The 22,151-nt window shown below is 45.6% G+C and overlaps 2 protein-coding genes across 5 annotated transcripts in view; one reads left to right on the top strand and one right to left on the bottom strand.

Moving 5' to 3' along the window:
- LOC139566134 (splicing factor 45-like) lies at positions 1-7,375 on the bottom strand. Of its 3 annotated transcripts, none has more exons than XR_011673059.1 (13): positions 7,140-7,375; positions 6,091-6,459; positions 5,831-5,947; positions 5,569-5,735; positions 5,215-5,333; positions 4,987-5,040; positions 4,699-4,837; positions 4,365-4,516; positions 3,650-3,840; positions 3,239-3,315; positions 3,039-3,137; positions 2,608-2,680; positions 1-418 (listed from the first exon to the last, which is right to left on the bottom strand). XR_011673059.1 is itself a non-coding variant. In XM_071387078.1 (13 exons), exons 2-13 carry the CDS (start codon positions 6,217-6,219, stop codon positions 315-317), a joined length of 1,293 nt encoding a protein of 430 aa, XP_071243179.1. In that variant the 5' UTR covers positions 6,220-6,459; positions 7,140-7,375; the 3' UTR covers positions 1-314. The 3 variants fall into 3 exon arrangements, 2 of the variants coding, with proteins under 2 accessions (XP_071243179.1, XP_071243180.1); XM_071387078.1 differs by having other exon boundaries at positions 3,778-3,840; XM_071387079.1 differs by lacking the exon at positions 3,650-3,840.
- Positions 7,376-9,407: 2,032 nt separating this feature from the next.
- LOC139565980 (uncharacterized) overlaps positions 9,408-22,151 on the top strand; it is a 32,174-nt gene continuing 19,430 nt past the window's right edge. The window contains exon 1 of one of the 2 annotated variants that reach the window (XM_071386739.1): positions 9,408-9,636. In XM_071386739.1, coding sequence (XP_071242840.1) covers positions 9,432-9,636 — 205 coding nt within the window. In that variant the 5' untranslated portion in view covers positions 9,408-9,431. The remainder of the gene's footprint in view (positions 9,637-22,151) is intronic. The other variant, XM_071386740.1, reaches the window with a different exon arrangement.

Genomic DNA, 22,151 nt, shown 5'->3' with positions numbered 1-22,151 from the left:
TTTTAAACAAAAGGAACATTTATTTTCAGGTTTCACTTGTACATGTTCATACCAGGACACAGAGACCAAGACAGTAGTTCATTACCTCACATACAGGATTTTTCTGCTGGCAAAACAAACTACAGGTGAAACTCTTTACTAAATACAGACACATTGTGCTGCTGTTGAGAGTATAACGGTTTAGCTACTTAGAGACAGAAAGAGCTACTGGTGATTACCAATGTGTGTGCGTGTCAGAGCATTTCTTCTGTTCCTGTCGGTATGAATGAGGCGGGTCTTAACGATTCAGGTGGGATGGACTGCGTGTGTGTGTCTCACATCTGCTCTCCCAGGTCCAACACTCTGAACTTATCCTGGTTATAGAAACAGGCTTTTACCACCCGACCACCAAAGAACCTCCCGTTCAGATCCACCACAGCTAGAGGAGAGAAGACAGGAAACAAACATTATTACTGTGCAAACATTTATCAACATTACAGACTTGACTTTGTCAGCTTTGGCCAGACAGGTCTGCAATATCACTGCTGATGTATCATTGAGTGAAGACTAGTGAGGAATTGGGTCGTTTCGTTCGTTTGGACCGTGAACAAACATACTGTCATCCTAACACGGTCTATGGGATGGTGCTCCTCTTTGATAGTCTACAGTGTTTTCATCATGGACCGTAATTCATTCTTATCAAAGCTTGAAAAACCAAAAAGTTGTGGCTATCAGAGGCCTGAGTATTTATTGGTGTTCAAACACTGGAAAACACAGCCGGGACATCACCCAAGTTCCCTTCTCCTTCCCAAGAATGTCACAAATAAACAACAACAAACAGTCCTGGAGGCAGAGTTCAAACACACATCCAGTCTACAATAGTGAGATGGACACTGTGTGAGAGTTCCTTATCAACGTTAGGCACATGACCTCATGGGGGCGTGTGTGTTTGAGCAGTGATGACAAGTATCTATTCATCCTAACACCAATACCGGGACATTCCCAGTAAAACTGGCACTTGTGTGGACAAAGATGGATACATGTGCAGAGCTGTGGTGTATTGGTAAGACTCCCCGGCATAAGTCACACGCGTCTCCTCACCGGATGCCGGGGTTCAAGCCCAGGGCCCACCTTTCCCACGGTTTCTCTAAGACTTGCCTGTCTCCCCCTTTGAATTCCTTACTGTCTAAAGTCAAAACACCTGGGAAAAAATAGTAACAATGTGTGTGTCCAGTCTGGTATTAGTAGCATTCACTAGTCTCTATAGAAATGAACAGGGTGCGTGTGTCCGGCCCAGTCTAGTGTGTATATATTATGCAGGCTGTGTTTCTGTTCCCTTAGAGGATGTGATGTAACGGCGTGCGTGGAGGGACAGGGGGTTGCTGTGACAGCTGTGATGTAACACCTGGGGGGGACAGTCTCACCTGCTTTCTGATCTGGGACAACCCATTTAAAACTGGCCCCTGCATTAGCCTTATTACAGAGATAACAGTTATACACTCACACGTAACAGTTACAGACACACACGCCTAACCGTTAGACGCTCACACGCACACACGTCACAGTTATATATATACACACACACACACGTACGTCACAGTTATATATACACACGTACGTACGTCACAGTTATATATACACACGTACGTACGTCACAGTTATATATACACACGTACGTACGTCACAGTTATATATACACACGTACGTACGTCACAGTTATATATACACACGTACGTACGTCACAGTTATATATACACACGTACGTACGTCACAGTTATATATACACACGTACGTACGTCACAGTTATATATACACACGTACGTACGTCACAGTTATATATACACACGTACGTACGTCACAGTTATATATACACACGTACGTACGTCACAGTTATATATACACACGTACGTACGTCACAGTTATATATACACACGTACGTACGTCACAGTTATATATACACACGTACGTACGTCACAGTTATATATACACACGTACGTACGTCACAGTTATATATACACACGTACGTACGTCACAGTTATATACACACGCGTACGTCACAGTTATATACACACGCGTACGTCACAGTTATATACACACGCGTACGTCACAGTTATATACACACGCGTACGTCACAGTTATATACACACGCGTACGTCACAGTTATATACACACGCGTACGTCACAGTTATATACACACGCGTACGTCACAGTTATATACACACGCGTACGTCACAGTTATATACACACGCGTACGTCACAGTTATATACACACGCGTACGTCACAGTTATATACACACGCGTACGTCACAGTTATATACACACACGCGTACGTCACAGTTATATATACACACGCGTACGTCACAGTTATATATACACACGTACGTCACAGTTATATATACACACGTACGTCACAGTTATATATACACACGTACGTCACAGTTATATATACACACGTACGTCACAGTTATATATACACACGTACGTCACAGTTATATATACACACGTACGTCACAGTTATATATACACACGTACGTCACAGTTATACAGACAAACAAGCACACACACGTCTTACAGAAACCTCAAGGACACACACAAAGTAACCATACAAACACATAAGGTTGTACTGACCTTTGATGGCAGACTCGACTCTCTCAAACTCTAGAAATATCCTCACTGCTTCATCATCTGTCACCTGGGCAATCTGAGGAGAACATAGTTTAATACACATTCTAAACAGAGTGGTTTGAGCCCTGAATGCTGATTGCTGACAGCCGTAGTATACCACAGGTATGACAAAACATAGATTTTTACTGCTCTAATTACGTTGGTAACCAGTTTATAACAGCAGTAAGGCACCTCAGGGGTTTGTGATATATGGCCAATATACCACGGCTAAGGGCTGTGTCTAAGCTCTCCGCGATGCGTCGTGCATAAGAACAGCCCATAGTCGTGGTATATTGGCCATATTCCACACCTCTTCAGGCCTTACTGCTTAATTAGTCAACACAATATGACTCAGCACTTAACCATACACACACAGACAGACTTATTCCTCTCACCTCAAAGATGACACACTTGATGACCTTGCCGTATTTCTCACACTCTTCTTTGGTCTCCCCTTCCAAATCTTCATCCACCTCTCCTCTGCCCACCATGTTCTAAAACACACACACACTTTATTGGACCTATGCACATAAACGAACACACAAGAATTTACAATAAATACTCATGCACAGACAAAGACACACATAGCACCCACCCGTAGCAGCACGACTTTGGTGGGGCATTTGAGGATCTCTGTGAGGGGGTTGGCCTCTGACTTCTTGGAGGGGTCTGCTGATGGGAGAAAGAGAGCAGAATATTTCAACAATAGGTAAAACAACTGAATATATTGGTAAATGTAAACAGGAGGAGAGTCAGACTGTAGATTGGACCAGGATGTGGACCAGAATGTGGACCACAACTGATTTTAACAAAGCTAGTTAATCAAATCAGATGAGGGTTACAGGTACTAACCTAAAAACTCAATTAACACATCATATTTTCATAATTTTCTAGGTTATCAACCATCATAATGTAGGCCCAAAATAAATGTGGTTAGTAGTTCCATAATGAAACTTGACCCACATTGAGATGAGCAAACTGTATAACAAAAAAATGGAGAATTTGCCTGTCAAAATGAGAAGGTTTGAGATGCGAATAGATGGAGACAGCACAGACATGGGACAACAAGACACACGGGGCGAAACCGGATGTGATGCGTCAAGGTAGGGAGGAAGTGATGTGACAGTGCCAAACCTATTGAAGCCGAGCCCCAGCCTAAAGGCTCAGCTGCTGCCGTCTGGCTACTGGATCCTGGTGCTTTAGAGAGGGACACAAACACAAAACAAAAAACAAAAGAACACCAATACACACAACTAAGATCACAAATGTTGAAGATTAAAATCATCAATGAATGAAAAATACCAATTAAAAACTGAATCTTGACTGAGGATGACCAAATACACAGCTACAAATAATATTACAATAGACAGTCTTGGAACTAGAAACCAAGACCATTCATTCTGGGCCTATGTATTATATGATAAAAAATAAAAACATCTGGACAGGTTAATGTAACTAGAGGAGACAATGAAAACAAGCTTGTATCCATCTTATCTAGTAGAAAGAAATCATGAGTATTGGTGTTAGAGAAAGGGGGGGTGTAAAAAGGAGAGAGGGAGGGAGTAGACTGTGCATATATAATAAGAGATAGGTGAAATCTGAGAGAAAGACAGGAGAGCTGAGAGAGACATGAGTGAGAGAGAGAGAGAGAGAGAGAGAGAGAGAGAGAGCGAGACAGGGCAGTGAGACGGCAGAAAGTGAGATATGAAGCATGGTGTTACTCTTCTCAGTGGCGTCTCCTATGATGATCTTGCCACCCCTCTTGCTGGTCTTCTCTACAGACAGGGCCGTGCTGAGACCCTGCTCGTGTTTGCCCAGCCCCTGGCCCTCCCGGAAGCCATACTTCTGCATGATCTTATGGGCCACGGTCCCTCTGGGGAGACAGGGACACAACATCAGACAACACCACTGGACAGAACACTAAGCTGCTGTACTATACAGGTTGATGCCATTAGAGGGCCAGTGTTCAGGTGTGTTGTGTTTTGAGTTGGGCACGTGAGACTACATACAACTAACAGGACATTCTATCCCAGCAGGGGGGGGTATCAGACTCACCCCATGTTGGCCAGGAATGAGTTGGTGGGACCGCCAGGTGGCGAGCGGGGGCGGTCAGAGTCCTCGTACATGGGGGGAGGGATGGCTGCTTTAGAACCACGGGAGGGCCGCATCTCATCCTCATAGGAGTATGACGAGCCTGGAGGGGAGAGACAGTTAACACTCACCTCATCCTGATGAAGCATGTTGAATGTCATCCTAACGTTAAATAAACACCTCTATCTACTGGAAAAACTCCCCCACATCCCAAACAGACAGACACCAATCCCTCTGTGAGCCATTACTCACTGTCTCTACTATCCACGAGTGAGGAGGGTGGGGCGATGGCTGCTCCACCCATACCTAAAAGAAAGACATGGGTAAGAATCAAGGGACATAGTCTAACCACCACATACAGTCAGACACATTATCCTGAAGTACTCACAACATTATCCTAACATTAAGAACAAGTCCATCTGCCTAAATAATGGCTCATCTGCTTTGAAGGCTCAGTGAAACCAGAGGTGGTCTACTCACTCCTTTTCCTCTTCTCCTTCTCATAGTCCTCCTCCTCCTCATCAGACTCTCCCTCTGCCGTGGGGAAGCGGGAGAATCCACTCGGAGCGCTGCTGCCCTCGTGTCTGTCCTTCCTCTTCCTGGACAGGAAGCACACAAGATCAGCATGAAGGACAGAACATCGACTGAAATGATGTGGTCATCGTCAGGTCCATATTCCTACAGTGTGAAAACTTCTATAAGCAATACGTCATCCTCAGTTTCCTTACAGTTTCCTGAAGGATATAACATTGTAACTTATGTCAACAATAACAACAGAATCCTGTTGAATGTTCTAGAAGTGTAGCTTTGGTGCTGTTCGGTAAGAGGTCGTACTTCTCTCTGTCCTCTATCTCCTTCAGTCGTTCCTGCTCTCTCTGCCTCTGCCTCTCCTCACGGTGTCTCTTCACCACCTTCTCGTAGTCGTTGGGGAACATGGGGTCATACTCATCAGCCAGGGGGATTAGCGCGTCCCCCGAGGTGAACACGCTGGGTGCTGTGTCCTGACACACACATCACATAAGTCACACATTAACGCACATTTCACATAGGACACCCTGACAAATACTTGTGGCACAGAAACACACACAGCCCTCACCTTGAGTCCTGCTGCAATGTGTGGGGGTGTGTCTAGTATCTGTCTGTCATCAGCAGAACCTCCTCTCTTTAAGTCAATGACTGGTGCCAGGACAGTACCCTGCTTCATCCGCTGACTCTGAGGGGAACACACACACATCATCCATACCTCTGGATGTGGAGACAAGGTTCATAGATATGGCTAGGGATGCCTTGGTAAACATAGCTTTGAGTCATGCCTGAATCCAGCTTTCATCAACCTGCGGTGCCATTGGAACCCACCTTAGCCTGAGCCAGAGCTGCCTTCTTTACTTTCAGCTGTGACTGCAGTAGCTTAAAATTCTTGGACCAGCCCTCGGTCTTGGTGTCACTGGTCGCACTCCCGACGCCCATGTCGTCGTAAAGCGACATTGTTCTCAGAGTTTAAGTAACTTTTTCGGAGCAGGTTAGGAGAACGTACGCAGTAAGTTAGAAGAATTTACTTAGTATGTTAAGAGAATTAACGTAGCTGGTTCAGACAGAGCTTAAGGTTAGGAAAAGGGTTAGCGAAAAGGCTCTTCTAACCTGCTACGAAAATAACTTTGTATCTAAGTGGCGTGAAAAGAGTGTGTCCCTTAAAGATACTCCTGGCAGTGGCATGGGTAAATAGACCTGTAAATAAAAGCAGCGTCAAGACAAAATAGATAACTGACAGTGGTGATTACAATTTATGGAACGATCCAACAGGAACCTGTTCCAAAAACTTCGTAAATAACAAGATTGCCGCCAAACAACGCATACAAAGTTGTATAGCGGCCGAATAAGATACCGGGTAGAGAGAGGGTTACATTTCATTAAGTTTTCACTCACCACGTTTCTTCCGAAAAGTGTATCTGGTAGCTTATGGACAAACATTAAGAATACGCTACGTGGTGAGTTGATGCCTATTCGGCAGCTAGTTAGCTAGGTGAATTGATCATACTACTTTGTATGCGTTGTTTGTTGGCAACCTTGTACTTTACGACATTTTTGGGACAGATTCCTAATTGGAACGTTCCACAAATTATACCCACCCCTGACATAGCTCGCTAGCTAGAACTGTCGTTTGGATTGCAACTCCGCGACCACACATCACACTGAGCAGACCATTACGAAAGACAGTCCAGTAGGTTTATAAAAATAAATAAAAAACTCATTACATTGCATTTGTGAGGACGTAACCAGCTAGCTAACGCGTTACTTTTAGCCAACTAACGTTAAACAACAACTGTATCGGTCTTTTGTCGCGGAGGCACACTAACAATATTTCCCACAGATACAACCCCTTAACAAACGAAGACTCAAATACTCACCTTATAAAATATAACTAGTAGACAAATAAATCGTTGTAATGCGCGAATACATGCCTTTTTATTAGCACATATCGCTACACTGACTTTCAAATCGATACAATAAACGTCATCAAAAATGGTCAACTTCTTCTTTAAAATTATATTGGCGCATCGCAAACAACTGCAAGGTGCATACACTGCCACCTACTATACTGGAGTGTAGTAGTACTATACTACTATTCATCTATTTCTCTTTTCTAGCCCTGTGTTTCTGTCTACTTTTCTGGAGTGTGAATTAATTACACGTTGTGACACAAAATGGGAAAGGATAGGGAAAAGGCAAGAAAAATTGCCCTACCGACTATCTCTACAGCCATTAAAACCTCACTGCTATTCCACTACTTGGCCCTATCTGATCCGACATCATGCAGGCCCGGCAGCCTGGGAGGACGGAACACTATTGTTCAACACACCTTGCACATTAATGAGCACAGGATTTCTGAACAGGCCTCGAAACCATGCCAGGACCATCAGAAGCACCAGTCCTGACAGTAGGCCCACTTACTACAGGTATATCCATGTAAGCTCCATCAGTCCACACTGTAGTTCTACCAATCTGTTTTAAGGCCTCTACATATCATAACTGATCCTATATCTCTGAGCCTCTCTGTACCTGGCATCCACCAAATGCTGCACTGTGTTCTCCCCCACAATTACAGCACTTAACCTTCACATTGTCTCCACATTCACCGGGGGTGGCAGGTAGTCTAGTGGTTAGTGTTGGGCCAGTAACCGAAAGTTTGCTAGATCGAATCCCTGAGCTGACAAGGTAAACATCTGTCATTCTGCCCCTGAACAAGGCAGTTAACACACTGTTCCTAGGCTGTCATTGTAAATAAGAATTTGTTCTTAACTGACCTGCCTAGTTAAATAAAAGTTAAATAGTTAAATAAATAAAAAACACACTTGGCTAATTTTTCTTTCCTTCACACTAAGCAGCTACATGTCCCATGGGACAGATCTTCTTACATTGAATCTGTACTTTTCCTGGCAAGACTTTCTCAAACCTCAGCATCACTGATAAGCGTTCACTTCTTTGACCCTCTTTCATGCCGATCAACCTTTTGGCCTCAATCACTCTGCCTCCCTTCACATTTTCTTTAATATCATCTGTGGACATAGATATTGGGACCCGAGTGATGACTCCCCTCAATCTAAGCACCAGGGACATGGCTTTTAATCTTCTTCCCATTAAACGTTTCCATTTTGGAGAATCTTCTCTTGATGAGCCTGGCTACCACACAATATTAATAACCTACCATTTCCAATTAACCAAACAAATTTCACTTCACCTACCTCTTTCTCCACGCCATTAGTTAGTCGGATACCTAGGGTGTAAGTGAGGCCCTGTGGTCTCATCAAACACTATCTTGTCTCCACCTAGCGTTCGGATAACCACAACTGGAAAACAAAAATCTAAAATAAACAAAAATCAAACGACCACTAGATGGAGCCATATGACAACTTTTATACAAGCGTTGACCGTGTGCGGACCTCAAACGATATCAAATAGTCACATAGAAGAATGAGCCAGATATTTCTCCGGATGTATAAGTGTAAAGCATCCGGTTAGCGTTTCCGCTCACTACCAAATATGGTGATGGAAAGAAGGCCAGTGGCCGACAGTAGGAGAAGATGGAGCGAGATGGATTTTGTCTGATATTATGCACATTTTAGCACCGATTAAATATTTGATTTCAATATAGTTTTCTGTTCCCAAAACTATATTCTGTTACTAACAGAATAGATTAAGTTTAGTAGATTTTACCCTTTGCCAAAGTCTAAAAAATGCCGTTGTTTAGAAGGAGTGCAAGGGCGAATTGAGTTATTGTACAGGCGCACTTCACAGAGTAGGCGTTCCCTAAAGGATATACGCAAATACATGCTAGAACGCGCAAATAGGATCTCGCTAGCTCGTGCTTGGCTCTGCCCTCCTCCTTGCTTGTTCTGCCCACTATGACTAATTTGTTCACATCGGAAACGGCAGGCTGTAGTCTATCGTTGGTTAGTTATAAAAATCTATGACATAGTCTTACAATTGTAATCAATGATTGTATATTGGAATCCAACCAACACGTCTAGCAATCCAAAGGTTGTGTGTTGAAATCCCATCATGCACAACTATCATACTAATTTTAATAATGAAGATTTACATTTACTATGTTATTTCTACCCCTGAGTCCAGGTTGCAGCAGTAGACCTGAATGATTGAGAATGAAAGTGAAAGTGCCAAAGTGGCAGCTACACATTTGGATGAAAGGTTTGCGGCGTTATCACATACCACTTCAAAAGTTAGGAGATGCATATTATTTTCCTGTGGCTCAGTTCATTATCAAAGAGACTTTACAGAGACTCCTTTATTTAAACATTGGAATAGCAGGCTCCAGTGTCATGCGGCTGCGTCTCCTTTCCCTCCTTTTTATCATCAAAGTGTGTCGACTCAATATTGTAAGGCGAGGTCAGTACATTTTGTCTGTTACAATTATGTATAGTAAGGGATAAACGTCGTCCCTTTGCAGAGTTAATTTTTACAAGGTATTTTACAGAACGGCGTTGTTTATCCCGCTTATAGCACAGTTGCCAAATAAAACATTTACCTGTGGAATTTTTTCTTCCTTTGATTTAAATTTTTTAAGCGTATTCACACTTTCTTATATTTTGGTTGCTAGTTCGATATTTATCCTCCCATGTTTCTAGTTTGACCAGCTGTTTTCAGAAACTGATATTTTTTTTTATTCAGTTGTCATATAAGCAGGTTTGCTATCAGCAAACTATTTATCTAGCTAAATAAGCGACCCAGTCGTTCGTTCTTTATGTTCGTTTGCCATGCTCAGCGGCAACGTTCGTATCCCTTGCTTACTGCTAGCTACAGCTACAAAGTCACGCCCCGGCTCTTCAGTCAGAATAACGGCAACTTGTAGTATTTTGCGTTTGTTTACGCCGTTTATACCACAGTTACCAAATAAAACAATACTATAAGCACACATTTACTGTTAGAAATAACATTTAACCAAATGCTAGTCTTAAAGAAATGGGAGATAATGTCTAGATGCTTTTTACAGTGTAGATCTAGTGTAAATACTGAACAACAATAGCGGCCTCAGATCATCCCACAGGTGAAGAAGCTGGATGTAAGAGGGGCTAGCATGATTACACTTGTCCTGCAGTTGTGAGGCTGTTTGGACATACTGCCAAATTTTCTAAAACGAGGATGGAGGCGGCTAATGGTAGAGAAACTAATATTCAATTCTCTGGCAACAGCTCTGGTGGACATTCCAGCAGTCAGGCACGCTCCCTCAAAGAATTGCTGGCATTGTGTTGTATGACAAAACTGCACATTTTAGAGTGGCCTTTTATTGTCCCAACAAGGTGCACCTTTGAAATAAATGATCATGCTGTTTTATCAGCTTTTTGATGTGCCACACCTGTCAGGTGGATGGATTATTTTGGCAAAGGAGAAATTATCACTAACAGGGATGTAAACAAATTTGTGCACAATATTTGAGAGAAATAAGCTTTTTGTGTGTATGAAATATTTCTGGGATCTTTTATTTCAGCTCATGAAACATGGTACACTTTACATGTTGCGTTTATATTTTTGTTCAGTATGCATTACCTGGCTGAGCTGATGAGACAGTGGATTGCGCAGTCAGATGGAACAGAGTAAATACGCATTTCAATGTCATAGATTTAGTAGGTGGTAACTTGTGGAATAGACACCAGCTAGAATGCGGTTTTAACCAATTGGCATACAGGATTAGACCCACTCGTTGTATAATTCCAAGGTAATGTTACAGAACGTCTGTGTTTTATCCCTTACTTACTATTTATTCATTTATTTCACACTGAATAATAAGCATATGTTTTTTTCTTTCTGTTATTTATTCATGAATGGTTATTTGGTGTGTCTGTGTGTGTTGTTGAGGATGCTACTCACCTGTTGGGGGCTGCCATCCGCATAGATTGAACAACACTCTTAAAAGGTGTTATCTAGAACCTAAAATAACCCTTTTTGGTTCCAGGTAGTACCCTTTTGGTTCCAGGTAGAACTATCATTCTCTCATACACGCTTTGAAAAAAGGGTTATTCGGCTGTCCCCATAGGAGAACCCTTTTTGGTTCCAGGTAGAACACCTTTTGGTTCCATGTAGAACCCTCTGGCGAAAGGGTTCTACATGGAACGGTGACATAGACTGACCAGGTGAAAGCTATGATCCTTTATTGATGTCACTTGTTAAATCCACTTCAATCAGTGTAGATGAAGGGGAGGAGACAGGTTAAATACGGATTTTTAAGCCTTGTGTCAATTGAGACATGTATTGGGTATGTGTGCCATTCAGAGGATGAATGGGCAAGACAAAATATTTAAGTGCCTTTGGACAGGGTATGGTAGTAGGTGCCAGGTGCACCGGTTTTAGTGTGTCAATAACTACAACGCTGCTGGGTTTTTCACACTCAACAGTTTCCCGTGTGTATCAAAAACGGTCCTCCACCCAAAGGACATCCAGCCAACTTGACACAACTGTGGGAAGCATTCAACATGGGCCGGCTTCCCTGTGGAACGCTTTCAACACCTTGTAGATTTCATGCCCCTACTAATTCAGGCTGTTCTGAGGGCAAAAGGGGGTGCAACTCAATGTTTTGTACACTCAATGTGTTTGTGTGTTATTTAGTGCAGTTTCATCAAATAGTTTTTACACATTTGTTTCAGATACTACCAGGTGTCCTAAAATAGAGAATGAAATAGTAATAACATGGACAATCAAGCTGTCTTAAATCAATCATAGCCTATGTGTTAGTAAAGAAAAATGTGTGTTTTTAATTTAAAAAAGCAATGGGCAATTATTCTTTACCCAAATGGTCCCCAGAGGAAGAGGGCCTAATCACCGATCCCTGTTTGAGAAATGCTGAAAGAAACCATGTTACCTTACCCTGAAAGCAGTCTAAGCAGACAGAGGCCAGTTATGGACCTAAACTCAAACACTCATGAAAACATGAAAAAGTTATTGTCTATAATCAAAGAATGTCATTTTGGCCATAATTTTTTTGTTTTTATATAAGTTGATAGAAATATATATATTTTTAAATACATTTTGGAGAGATTTTTGAAATGTAAAACAACCTCAGCAGCCTCCCAACCTGAGATTGGAAGGTTGGGAGTTCAATCCCCGGGTAAGTCCTACCAAAGACTATAAATGGGACCTGATTCCTCTCTGCTTGGCACACAGCATTAAGGAGTGGATTGGGGGTAAGGCCCTGTGACAGATTCGGGTGTATACTTGTACATTAAGAGGATTCATACTCCAGAAACAGAAGATTTGATGCCTGGGACTTGTTATGGATAAAAGCCTATACAGACAGATTGGTAAAAGATATCTGCTTGTTGACAAGATGATAGGGATTCACCGAAGGGAAATATTGACCAACAGAGCATCTTTGAATAGTACTCTTCATGCACACCTCAAAAACAAACTAGAGTTTTTTATTTTTTGAGCTTCTGTGTTGTATATTAGTGTAATATTGGGATGTAAACTCAGACTGCATTTCAACTCAATATCTGACATGGTACAGGTGTCTTCTTCAATTTGCGCCAATAACCATATGTGTGTGAGGTGTATACTTTTGATACCATGAAGATTTTTAAAATTACCAAACAACACCATGTGTGACCCTGTTTTAGCCTATTGTGAAACAGGGGTTGAACACAATTTGGCAGTGGACACTATTTGACATGACAGGAACCTGCCACATCTGTGGGCCAACCCAATGAAGGCTCTTTTAAAGGCTCTCTGGAATGTAATAGTTAAACATTTTGGCACCCGGGGTTGCACATTTTGTGGAATATTCAGAGTAGGGCAGGGCTGTATACCGTTTTTACGATATTGATGCACGGACCGGTTTGGGTTTTTACTTTACCTTCTATAACGGTATTTGAATGTTTGGTTTGTTAAATGTAATACGCAGTGTGTAACACCCATTTTTATAGTTTACTTCGCTACTTGAGTCATCACTCTCTTCATGCGCTTTCCACACAGACCTAGTATGCCCAGCTTGTGTCACTCAAGGAGCGCATTTGTTTTTCCTCAACCACGAGACACTTGCATTCAGTCTGCCTGGTCTATGCAGCACATGCAACAATGTTGATGACAACGATACAGTTGTCACTTTGCTTCTTAATATAAATCTACTAGCATTCTATAATTACACTATTAGCTTGTGTTTCTTACATCTGCAAACAGCTCGTTTGTCTTTTCTTATCTAGTTGTTCCTAAATCTTATTAGCCGCTGATTGTTAGACGCTAATGCTAATCGCTAGCTATCTAGCTAATAAATGCACTGAGTAAGAGCAAGCGTAATTAGCTATACAGCCTGAGAATACCAGTGATGGTGTAGACCTATATCAGCATGTTGTTTGTGCAACAGTATCTTCTAAATTAAATAGGTAAACACAAAGCAAGAATGTGTTAGCTACATGAAGTAGCTAAGAGAAAACATTCAATGTAGCCAAAGATTATAAGGTCCCCTAGAAAAGGCATATAAACACTTAAGATCCTACCCTGACACAACTCCTCCCTGGCATTTTCATTCATTGTCATGTCAAACAGCACTGTATTCAAAGTGCCCACTATTATATAGTAAATAAATAATTATAATAGACATTCTATTTCCATTATTCCAACAGTTAACCCAAGTGTTTTGCTCTAAATTGCAACATTTGGTTAAAAATGAGGCCCAGATTGCTTGCCCATATTGTGTAGCCCTACGTGGCAGAGTAGACATGATCTCAAATGCAGAAATTTATGAAAATTATGACATTTTTTTGGTTGAAGTTGAATTGAACAGTATAAAACAATCAGAATGGAGAAAGACCCATTGAAATCACTTAGAATGTATGTGTTGAGACACTACTCATAAAGCAAATTTTGAACTTTTATTATTAGAAAACATAAATATCGTCATACCGTAAAAAAAAAATTTTTTAACCGTGATGTACTATTTTTGCCATATTGCCCGACCCTAATTTAGAGGTGGAAACTGTTCGTGGGAATTAACGGGAATATATGGGAATTAACAGGAATATATGGGAATTCATGGAAATATATGCAAATTAATATTAATATCATTTAAATGTAGATGTTTTTTGCATTTGATATATTTACCATATATGGAGACAGAAACATAAACCTTTTACCTTATCATTGTCACGCCCTGACCATAGTAAGCTGTTTTTTCTCTGTGTTGGTTGGGGCGTGATAGTGACTTGGGTAGGTCATCTAGGTGTTTTTGTATTTCTATGGTGGCCTGATATTGTTCGCAATCAGAGGCAGCCGTTTATCGTTGTCTCTGATTGGGGATCATATTTAGGTAGCCATTTCCTCATTTGTGTTTGTGGGATCTTGTCTATGTTTAGTTGCCTGTCAGCGCTAGTTGTATAGCGTCACGTTTCGTTTGTTCATTTTGTTGGTTTGTTCGGTGTTCATTCGTTAAAAGAGAATGTACGCATACCACGCTGCGCCTTGGTCTCATTCTAACGACGGACGTGACAGAAGATCCCACCAACAAAGGACCAAGTAGCGTGCCTAGGAGGAGGAAGTATCCTGGACTTGGGAAGAGATCCTGGACTTGGGAGGAAATCCTGGCAGGACAGGATCGCCTTCCTTGGCGGGAGTCGCCTAGGAGCATGAGAGGACAGCAACGACGTTGGGGAGGAAGGCCACAGAAACCCCAATAAAAAATAAATTGGTGGGCACATGGAGCAGTCGGCGGAGCCGAGGAGTGAACCAGAGCCAGTCAGGGAGTTGAGTGAGGAACTCGACGCAAGATTCCGGAGAGAGGTGCTAGCATTGAGAGCGCTGCAGAGCGGGCGTGCTGAGGTGCGTGTCATCAGCCCGGTGCCACCTGTACCAGTCCCACACATCAGGTCTCCGGTGCGCATCCACAGTCCAGTACGTCCTGTGCCTCTTCCCCGCACTCGCCCTGAGGTGCATGTCATCAGCCTGGTGCCACCTGTACCGGTCCCACGCATCAGGCCTCCAGTGCGCCTCCACAGTCCAGAGCTTCCGGCGACAGTTCCCAGTCCAGAGCTTCTGGCAACAGTTCCCAGTCCAGAGCTTCCGGTGACAGTTCCCAGTCCAGAGCTTCCGGTGACAGTTCCCAGTCCAGAGCTTCCGGTGACAGTTCCCAGTCCAGAGCTTCTGGCGACAGTTCCCGGTCCAGAGCTTCCGGCGACGTTTCACAGTCCGGAACCTCCAACGACGGTCCACGGTCCGGAACCTCCTGAGACGGTCCACGGTCCGGAACCTCCTGAGACGGTCCGCGGTCCGGAACCTCCTGAGACGGTCTGCGGTCCGGAGCCTCCAGCGACGGTCCCCGGTCCGGAGCCTCCGGCGACGATCTGCAGTCCGAGCCTCCAGTGGTGGTTCCCAGTTCAGAGCCTCCGGCGATGATCCACGGTCCGGTGCCTCCAGCGACGAAGCCTTCAGCGACGGTCGGCGGTCCAGAGCCTCCAGCGACGATCTGCAGTCCAGAGCCTTCGGCGGGGGTTCTCAGTCCGGAGCCTCCGGGGACGATCCACGGTCCGGTGCCTCCAGCGACGACCCACGGTTCGGAGCTTCCGGCGATGATCCCCGCACCAGAGCCGCCATGGAGGAAGACGTATCTGCGAGCGGAGTGGGTACTTCGTCCCGCACCGGAGCCGCTCCCTTCGCCCTGCGTCATCCATCATAGATGCCCACCCAGACCCTCCCCGATTGAGTCAGGTTTTGCGGTCGGAGTCCGCACACTGTCACGCCCTGACCATAGTAAGCTGTTTCTTCTCTGTGTTGGTTGGGGCGTGACAGTGACTTGGGTGGGTCATCTCTGTGTTTTTGTATTTCTATGGTGGCCTGATATGGTTCCCAATCAGAGGCAGCCGTTTATCGTTGTCTATGATTGGGGATCATATTTAGGTAGCCATTTCCTCATTTGTGTTTGTGGGATCTTGTCTATGTTTAGTTGCCTGTCAGCGCTAGTTGTATAGCGTCACGTTTCGTTTGTTCATTTTGTTGGTTTGTTCGGTGTTCATTCGTTAAAAGAGAATGTACGCATACCACGCTGCGCCTTGGTCTCATTCTAACGACGGACGTGACAGAAGATCCCACCAACAAAGGACCAAGTAGCGTGCCTAGGAGGAGGAAGTATCCTGGACTTGGGAAGAGATCCTGTACTTGGGAGGAAATCCTGGCAGGACAGGATCGCCTTCCTTGGCGGGAGTCGCCTAGGAGCATGAGAGGACAGCAACGACGTTGGGGAGGAAGGCCACAGAAACCCCAATAAAAAATAAATTGGTGGGCACATGGAGCAGTCGGCGGAGCCGAGGAGTGAACCAGAGCCAGTCAGGGAGTTGAGTGAGGAACTCGACGCAAGATTCCGGAGAGAGGTGCTAGCATTGAGAGCGCTGCAGAGCGGGCGTGCTGAGGTGCGTGTCATCAGCCCGGTGCCACCTGTACCGGTCCCACACATCAGGTCTCCGGTGCGCATCCACAGTCCAGTACGTCCTGTGCCTCTTCCCCGCACTCGCCCTGAGGTGCATGTCATCAGCCTGGTGCCACCTGTACCGGTCCCACGCATCAGGCCTCCAGTGCGCCTCCACAGTCCAGAGCTTCCGGCGACAGTTCCCAGTCCAGAGCTTCTGGCAACAGTTCCCAGTCCAGAGCTTCCGGTGACAGTTCCCAGTCCAGAGCTTCCGGTGACAGTTCCCAGTCCAGAGCTTCCGGTGACAGTTCCCAGTCCAGAGCTTCTGGCGACAGTTCCCGGTCCAGAGCTTCCGGCGACGTTTCACAGTCCGGAACCTCCAACGACGGTCCACGGTCCGGAACCTCCTGAGACGGTCCACGGTCCGGAACCTCCTGAGACGGTCCGCGGTCCGGAACCTCCTGAGACGGTCCGCGGTCCGGAACCTCCTGAGACGGTCTGCGGTCCGGAGCCTCCAGCGACGGTCCCCGGTCCGGAGCCTCCGGCGACGATCTGCAGTCCGAGCCTCCAGTGGTGGTTCCCAGTTCAGAGCCTCCGGCGATGATCCACGGTCCGGTGCCTCCAGCGACGAAGCCTTCAGCGACGGTCGGCGGTCCAGAGCCTCCAGCGACGATCTGCAGTCCAGAGCCTTCGGCGGGGGTTCTCAGTCCGGAGCCTCCGGGGACGATCCACGGTCCGGTGCCTCCAGCGACGACCCACGGTTCGGAGCTTCCGGCGATGATCCCCGCACCAGAGCCGCCATGGAGGAAGACGTATCTGCGAGTGGAGTGGGTACTTCGTCCCGCACCGGAGCCGCTCCCTTCGCCCTGCGTCATCCATCATAGATGCCCACCCAGACCCTCCCCGATTGAGTCAGGTTTTGCGGTCGGAGTCCGCACACTGTCACGCCCTGACCATAGTAAGCTGTTTCTTCTCTGTGTTGGTTGGGGCGTGACAGTGACTTGGGTGGGTCATCTCTGTGTTTTTGTATTTCTATGGTGGCCTGATATGGTTCCCAATCAGAGGCAGCCGTTTATCGTTGTCTATGATTGGGGATCATATTTAGGTAGCCATTTCCTCATTTGTGTTTGTGGGATCTAGTCTATGTTTAGTTGCCTGTCAGCGCTAGTTGTATAGCTTCACGTTTCGTTTGTTCATTTTGTTGGTTTGTTCGGTGTTCATTCATTAAAAGAGAATGTACGCATACCACGCTGCGCCTTGGTCTCATTCTAACGACGGACGTGACAATCATAAGTAGACATAATTGCAAATTATTAAATCCTTCCAATATACATTTTCAAAAACTATTTAATTCCGAATTAAACTTTAATTAAATAAGTTGACTCTTCACATGGGATGATTTCACTGAATATTGAATGATGCCCAATGATCCATCGCATCTCCCAAAAATATTTTTCAACATACATCTGTAAAATGATAGTCGAGAAACTAAAGCTTTGGTTGTCTTCCCCTTGTCTTCTCCCTGGACCTCTTCAATGACCTCCTCAATGTCCACCTCGTGAACATCTGAGGCCTCATCTTCACTGTCACTTTCCAACCTTGTTGAGGATGGCTCGTTGTCAGGCTCGTTGTCAGGCTCAAAAAGCCTAAAATTTGCCCGGGTGGTCACCAATATTTCAACCCTTGTATTGGTCAACCTTTCGCGTGCTGTGTGTGTTCCTAAACCAGGACCAGTTGCGCTCTGAGGCGGCTGACGTCGGTGGGATTTGGAGGATGATGGAGGCAACAGGGGAAAGAGCCTCAGATCCACAAAGTCCCTTCCACCAGGTGGCTGATGAGATATGTTGGCACGACTGCCATATTGCATCTCCATCCCAAAGCCCTTGCTTGGAAGTGTACTTCGCGAGACTGCCAAGAACCTTGCCCTCATCCAAGCCAAGGTGGCGAGACACGGTAGTGATGACACCATAGGCCTTGTTGATCTCTGCACCAGACAGGATGCTCTTGCCAGCATACTTGGGGTCCAACGTATTCGCTGCGGCGTGTATGGGTTTCAGGCAAAGTCTTCACGCTTTTTGATGTATTTCAGAACTGCAGTTTCCTCTGCTTGGAGCAACAGTGAAGTGGGCAGAGCAGTACGGATTTCTTCTCTACATCTGCAAGCAGAGTCTGAATATCAGACAGGATGGCATTGTCTCCCTCAATCCGTGCAATGGCTACTGCTATAGGTTTCAAGAGTTTCAGGCTGCTTACCACTCTCTCGGGTGTTGCTGGGCAGCTTCAATGTGGTGCTCTTATTCTTCTCACTTCAAATCAAAATTGTATTTGTCACATACACACGGTTAGCAGATGTTAATGCGAGTGTAGTGAAATGCTTGTGCTTCTAGTTCCGACAATGCAGTAATAACCAACGAGTAATCTAACCTAACAATTCCACAACTACTACCTTATACACACAAGTGTAAAGGGATAAAGAATATGTACATAAAGATATATGAATGAGTGATGGTACAGAACGGCATAGGCAAGATGCAGTAGATGGTATAGAGTACAGTATATACATATGAGATGAGTAATGTAGGGTATATAAACATAAAGTGGCATAGTTTAAAGTGGCTAGTGATACATGTATTACATAAAGATGGCAAGATGCAGTAGATGATATAGAGTACAGTATATACATATACATATGAGATGAGTAATGTAGGGTATGTAAACATTATATTAAGTGGCATTGTTTAAAGTGGCTAGTGATACATTTTTACATACATTTCCATCAATTCCCATTATTAAAGTGGCTGGAGTTGAGTCAGTATGTTGGCAGCGGCCACTAAATGTTAGTGGTGGCTGTTTAACAGTCTGATGGCCTTGAGATAGAAGCTGTTTTTCAGTCTCTCGGTCTTCAAACTTGATGATTGAGTTGGAGGCGTGCATGGCCACGCAGTTGTGGGTGAACAGGGAGTACAGGAGAGGGCTCAGAACGCACCCTTGTGGGGCCCCAGTGTTGAGGATCAGCGGGGTGGAGATGTTGTTACCTACCCTCACCACCTGGGGGCGGCCCGTCAGGAAGTCCAGTACCCAGTTGCACAGGGTGGGGTCGAGACCCAGGGTCTCGAGCTTGATGACGAGTTTGGAGGGTACTGTGGTGTTAAATGCTGAGCTGTAGTCGATGAACAGCATTCTCACATAGGTATTCCTCTTGTCCAGATGGGTTAGGGCAGTGTGCATTGTGGTTGTGATTGCGTCGTCTGTGGACCTATTGGGTCGGTAAGCAAATTGGAGTGGGTCTAGGGTGTCAGGTAGGGTGGAGGTGATATGGTCCTTGACTAGTCTCTCAAAGCACTTCATGATGACGGAAGTGAGTGCTACGGGGCGGTAGTCGTTTAGCTCAGTTACCTTAGCTTTCTTGGGAACAGGAACAATGGTGGCCCTCTTGAAGCAAGTGGGAACAGCAGACTGGGATAAGGATTGATTGAATATGTCCGTAAACACACCAGCCAGCTGGTCTTCGCATGCTCTGAGGACGCGGCTGGGAATGCCGTCTGGGCCTGCAGCCTTGCGAGGGTTAACACGTTTAAATGTTTTACTCACCTCGGCTGCAGTGAAGGAGAGCCCGCAGGTTTTGGTAGCGGGCCGTGTCAGTGGCACTGTATTGTCCTCAAAGCGAGCAAAAAAGGTATTTAGTCTGTCTGGGAGCAAGACATCCTGGTCCGCGACGGGGCTGGTTTTCTTTTTGTAATCCGTGATTGACTGTAGACCCTGCCACATACCTCTTGTGTCTGAGCTGTTGAATTGCGACTCTACTTTGTCTCTATACTGGCACTTAGTGTGACAATACAGAGGCGGATGCAAGATGCAAGCAACGATGGTTTAATGAATACAGTTTACAGCAGCAACAGGACAGACAGACTGTACTCAGACGGAATCCGACCCAGGGACTAGGGCGCATCTTCCGATTATAGCGTGCTGAGAAATCCAGGGGAGTGTGTCCGGATGGGTAGGAAGGAGCACTGAAGATAATCCACACAAGGGCGGCGAGAGAATGAGCACGGACACACGACACAACCTCAGGGAAGTAACAACGATCTGACAACAAGAAACACTGGTTACAGAACATATAAAGGGAAGATAAGTGATTCCAGCTGGCGCAGACAATCAGGCCGAGATTGGGAACCACGCCCACACAAACACGGGAGAGAGAGAGAGAGAGAGAGAGAGAGAGAGAGAGAGAGAGAGAGAGAGAGAAAAAGAGAAAGAGAAAGAGAGAGGGAGGCAGTGGATTCATGAACCGTGACAATAACCCCCCCCCCTAGGAACGCCTCTTGGTGTTCCCAGGCGAATTTACCTGTCGATTGAAATCATCGATAAGGGAGTGATCCAGAATGTCCCTAGCAGGTACCCAACTTCTCTCCTCCGGACCGTAACCCTCCCAGTCCACCAGGTACTGGAATCCGCGTCCCCTCCTTCTAGAGTCCAAAATACGATTGACAGAAAAGGTGGGTTCCCCATCAACAAGTCGTGGCGGCGGGGGAACCGGGACCGGCGGGTTAATGCGTGCCTGAAACACAGGTTTTATTTTAGACACATGAAAGGTAGGATGAATTCTCCTATACGCCGGAGGAAGCTTGAGCCGGACCGCCACCGGACTAATGATCCTGGTGACTTTGAACGGGCCGATAAATTTGGGGGCAAGCTTGTTCGAAACGGATCGGAGTGGAATGTTCTTAGTAGAAAGCCACACTCCTTGGCCAACGACGTATACCGGAGGCTTCGACCGGCGGCGATCGGCCTTAGCCTTGGTGCGCGCCCCCACCCGGAGAAGAGTCTCACGGGCTCTGCTCCATGCGTGACGGCACCTCTGGATGAAAGCGTGAGCGGAGGGAACAGTGACCTCGGACTCCGTACTGGGAAAGATAGGTGGCTGGTAACCTAAACTACACTCAAACGGAGAGAGACCCGTGGCTGCCACTGGCAACGAATTGTGAGCGTACTCAACCATAGAGAGTTGTTGACTCCAGGAAGAGGGATTCTTAGAAACCAAACATCGCAACACTCTCTCCAAATCTTGGTTGGCCCTCTCCGTTTGACCGTTGCTCTGGGGATGAAACCCTGAAGACAGACTGACACTCGCTCCCAGTAACCTACAAAACTCTTGCCAAAACTTGGACACAAATTGGGGCCCCCTGTCAGAAACTACGTCCATCGGCAGGCCATGTAAGCGAAAGACGTGATCCACGACAGTTACCGCTGTCTCCTTGGCAGATGGTAATTTAGGCAAGGGAATAAAATGAGCCGCCTTCGAGAACCGGTCCACCACGGTCAAAACAACCGTTTTGCTCTGGGAGGGCGGGAGGGCGGTAACAAAATCTAGCGCGATGTGGGACCAGGGTCTCGAAGGGACCGACAGCGGTTGGAGTAACCCATCTGGAGGTCGATTAGAAGTCTTCCCAGTGGCACAAACCGAGCAAGCCAAGACAAAACTGTGAATGTCACGAGCCATCAGTGGCCACCAAAAGCGTTG

This window comes from Salvelinus alpinus, chromosome 37, assembly GCF_045679555.1.
Source record: "Salvelinus alpinus chromosome 37, SLU_Salpinus.1, whole genome shotgun sequence".
NCBI classification, from domain to species: domain Eukaryota; kingdom Metazoa; phylum Chordata; class Actinopteri; order Salmoniformes; family Salmonidae; genus Salvelinus; species Salvelinus alpinus.
The sequence above is the reverse complement of the archived record's forward strand: the minus strand, read 5'-3'. Positions and strand labels throughout refer to the sequence as shown.

Coding starts and splice junctions, on each gene's coding strand:
- LOC139566134 (XM_071387078.1), bottom strand. CDS start 6,219: ATGTCGCTTTACGACGACATGGGCGTCGGGAGTGCGACCAGTGACACC. Junction 5,334..5,568: donor GAGATAGAGGACAGAGAGAA/GTACGACCTCTT, acceptor CTTCCTGTCCAG/GAAGAGGAAGGACAGACACG. Junction 3,316..3,777: donor CTGGGGCTCGGCTTCAATAG/GTTTGGCACTGT, acceptor TTCTCCCATCAG/CAGACCCCTCCAAGAAGTCA.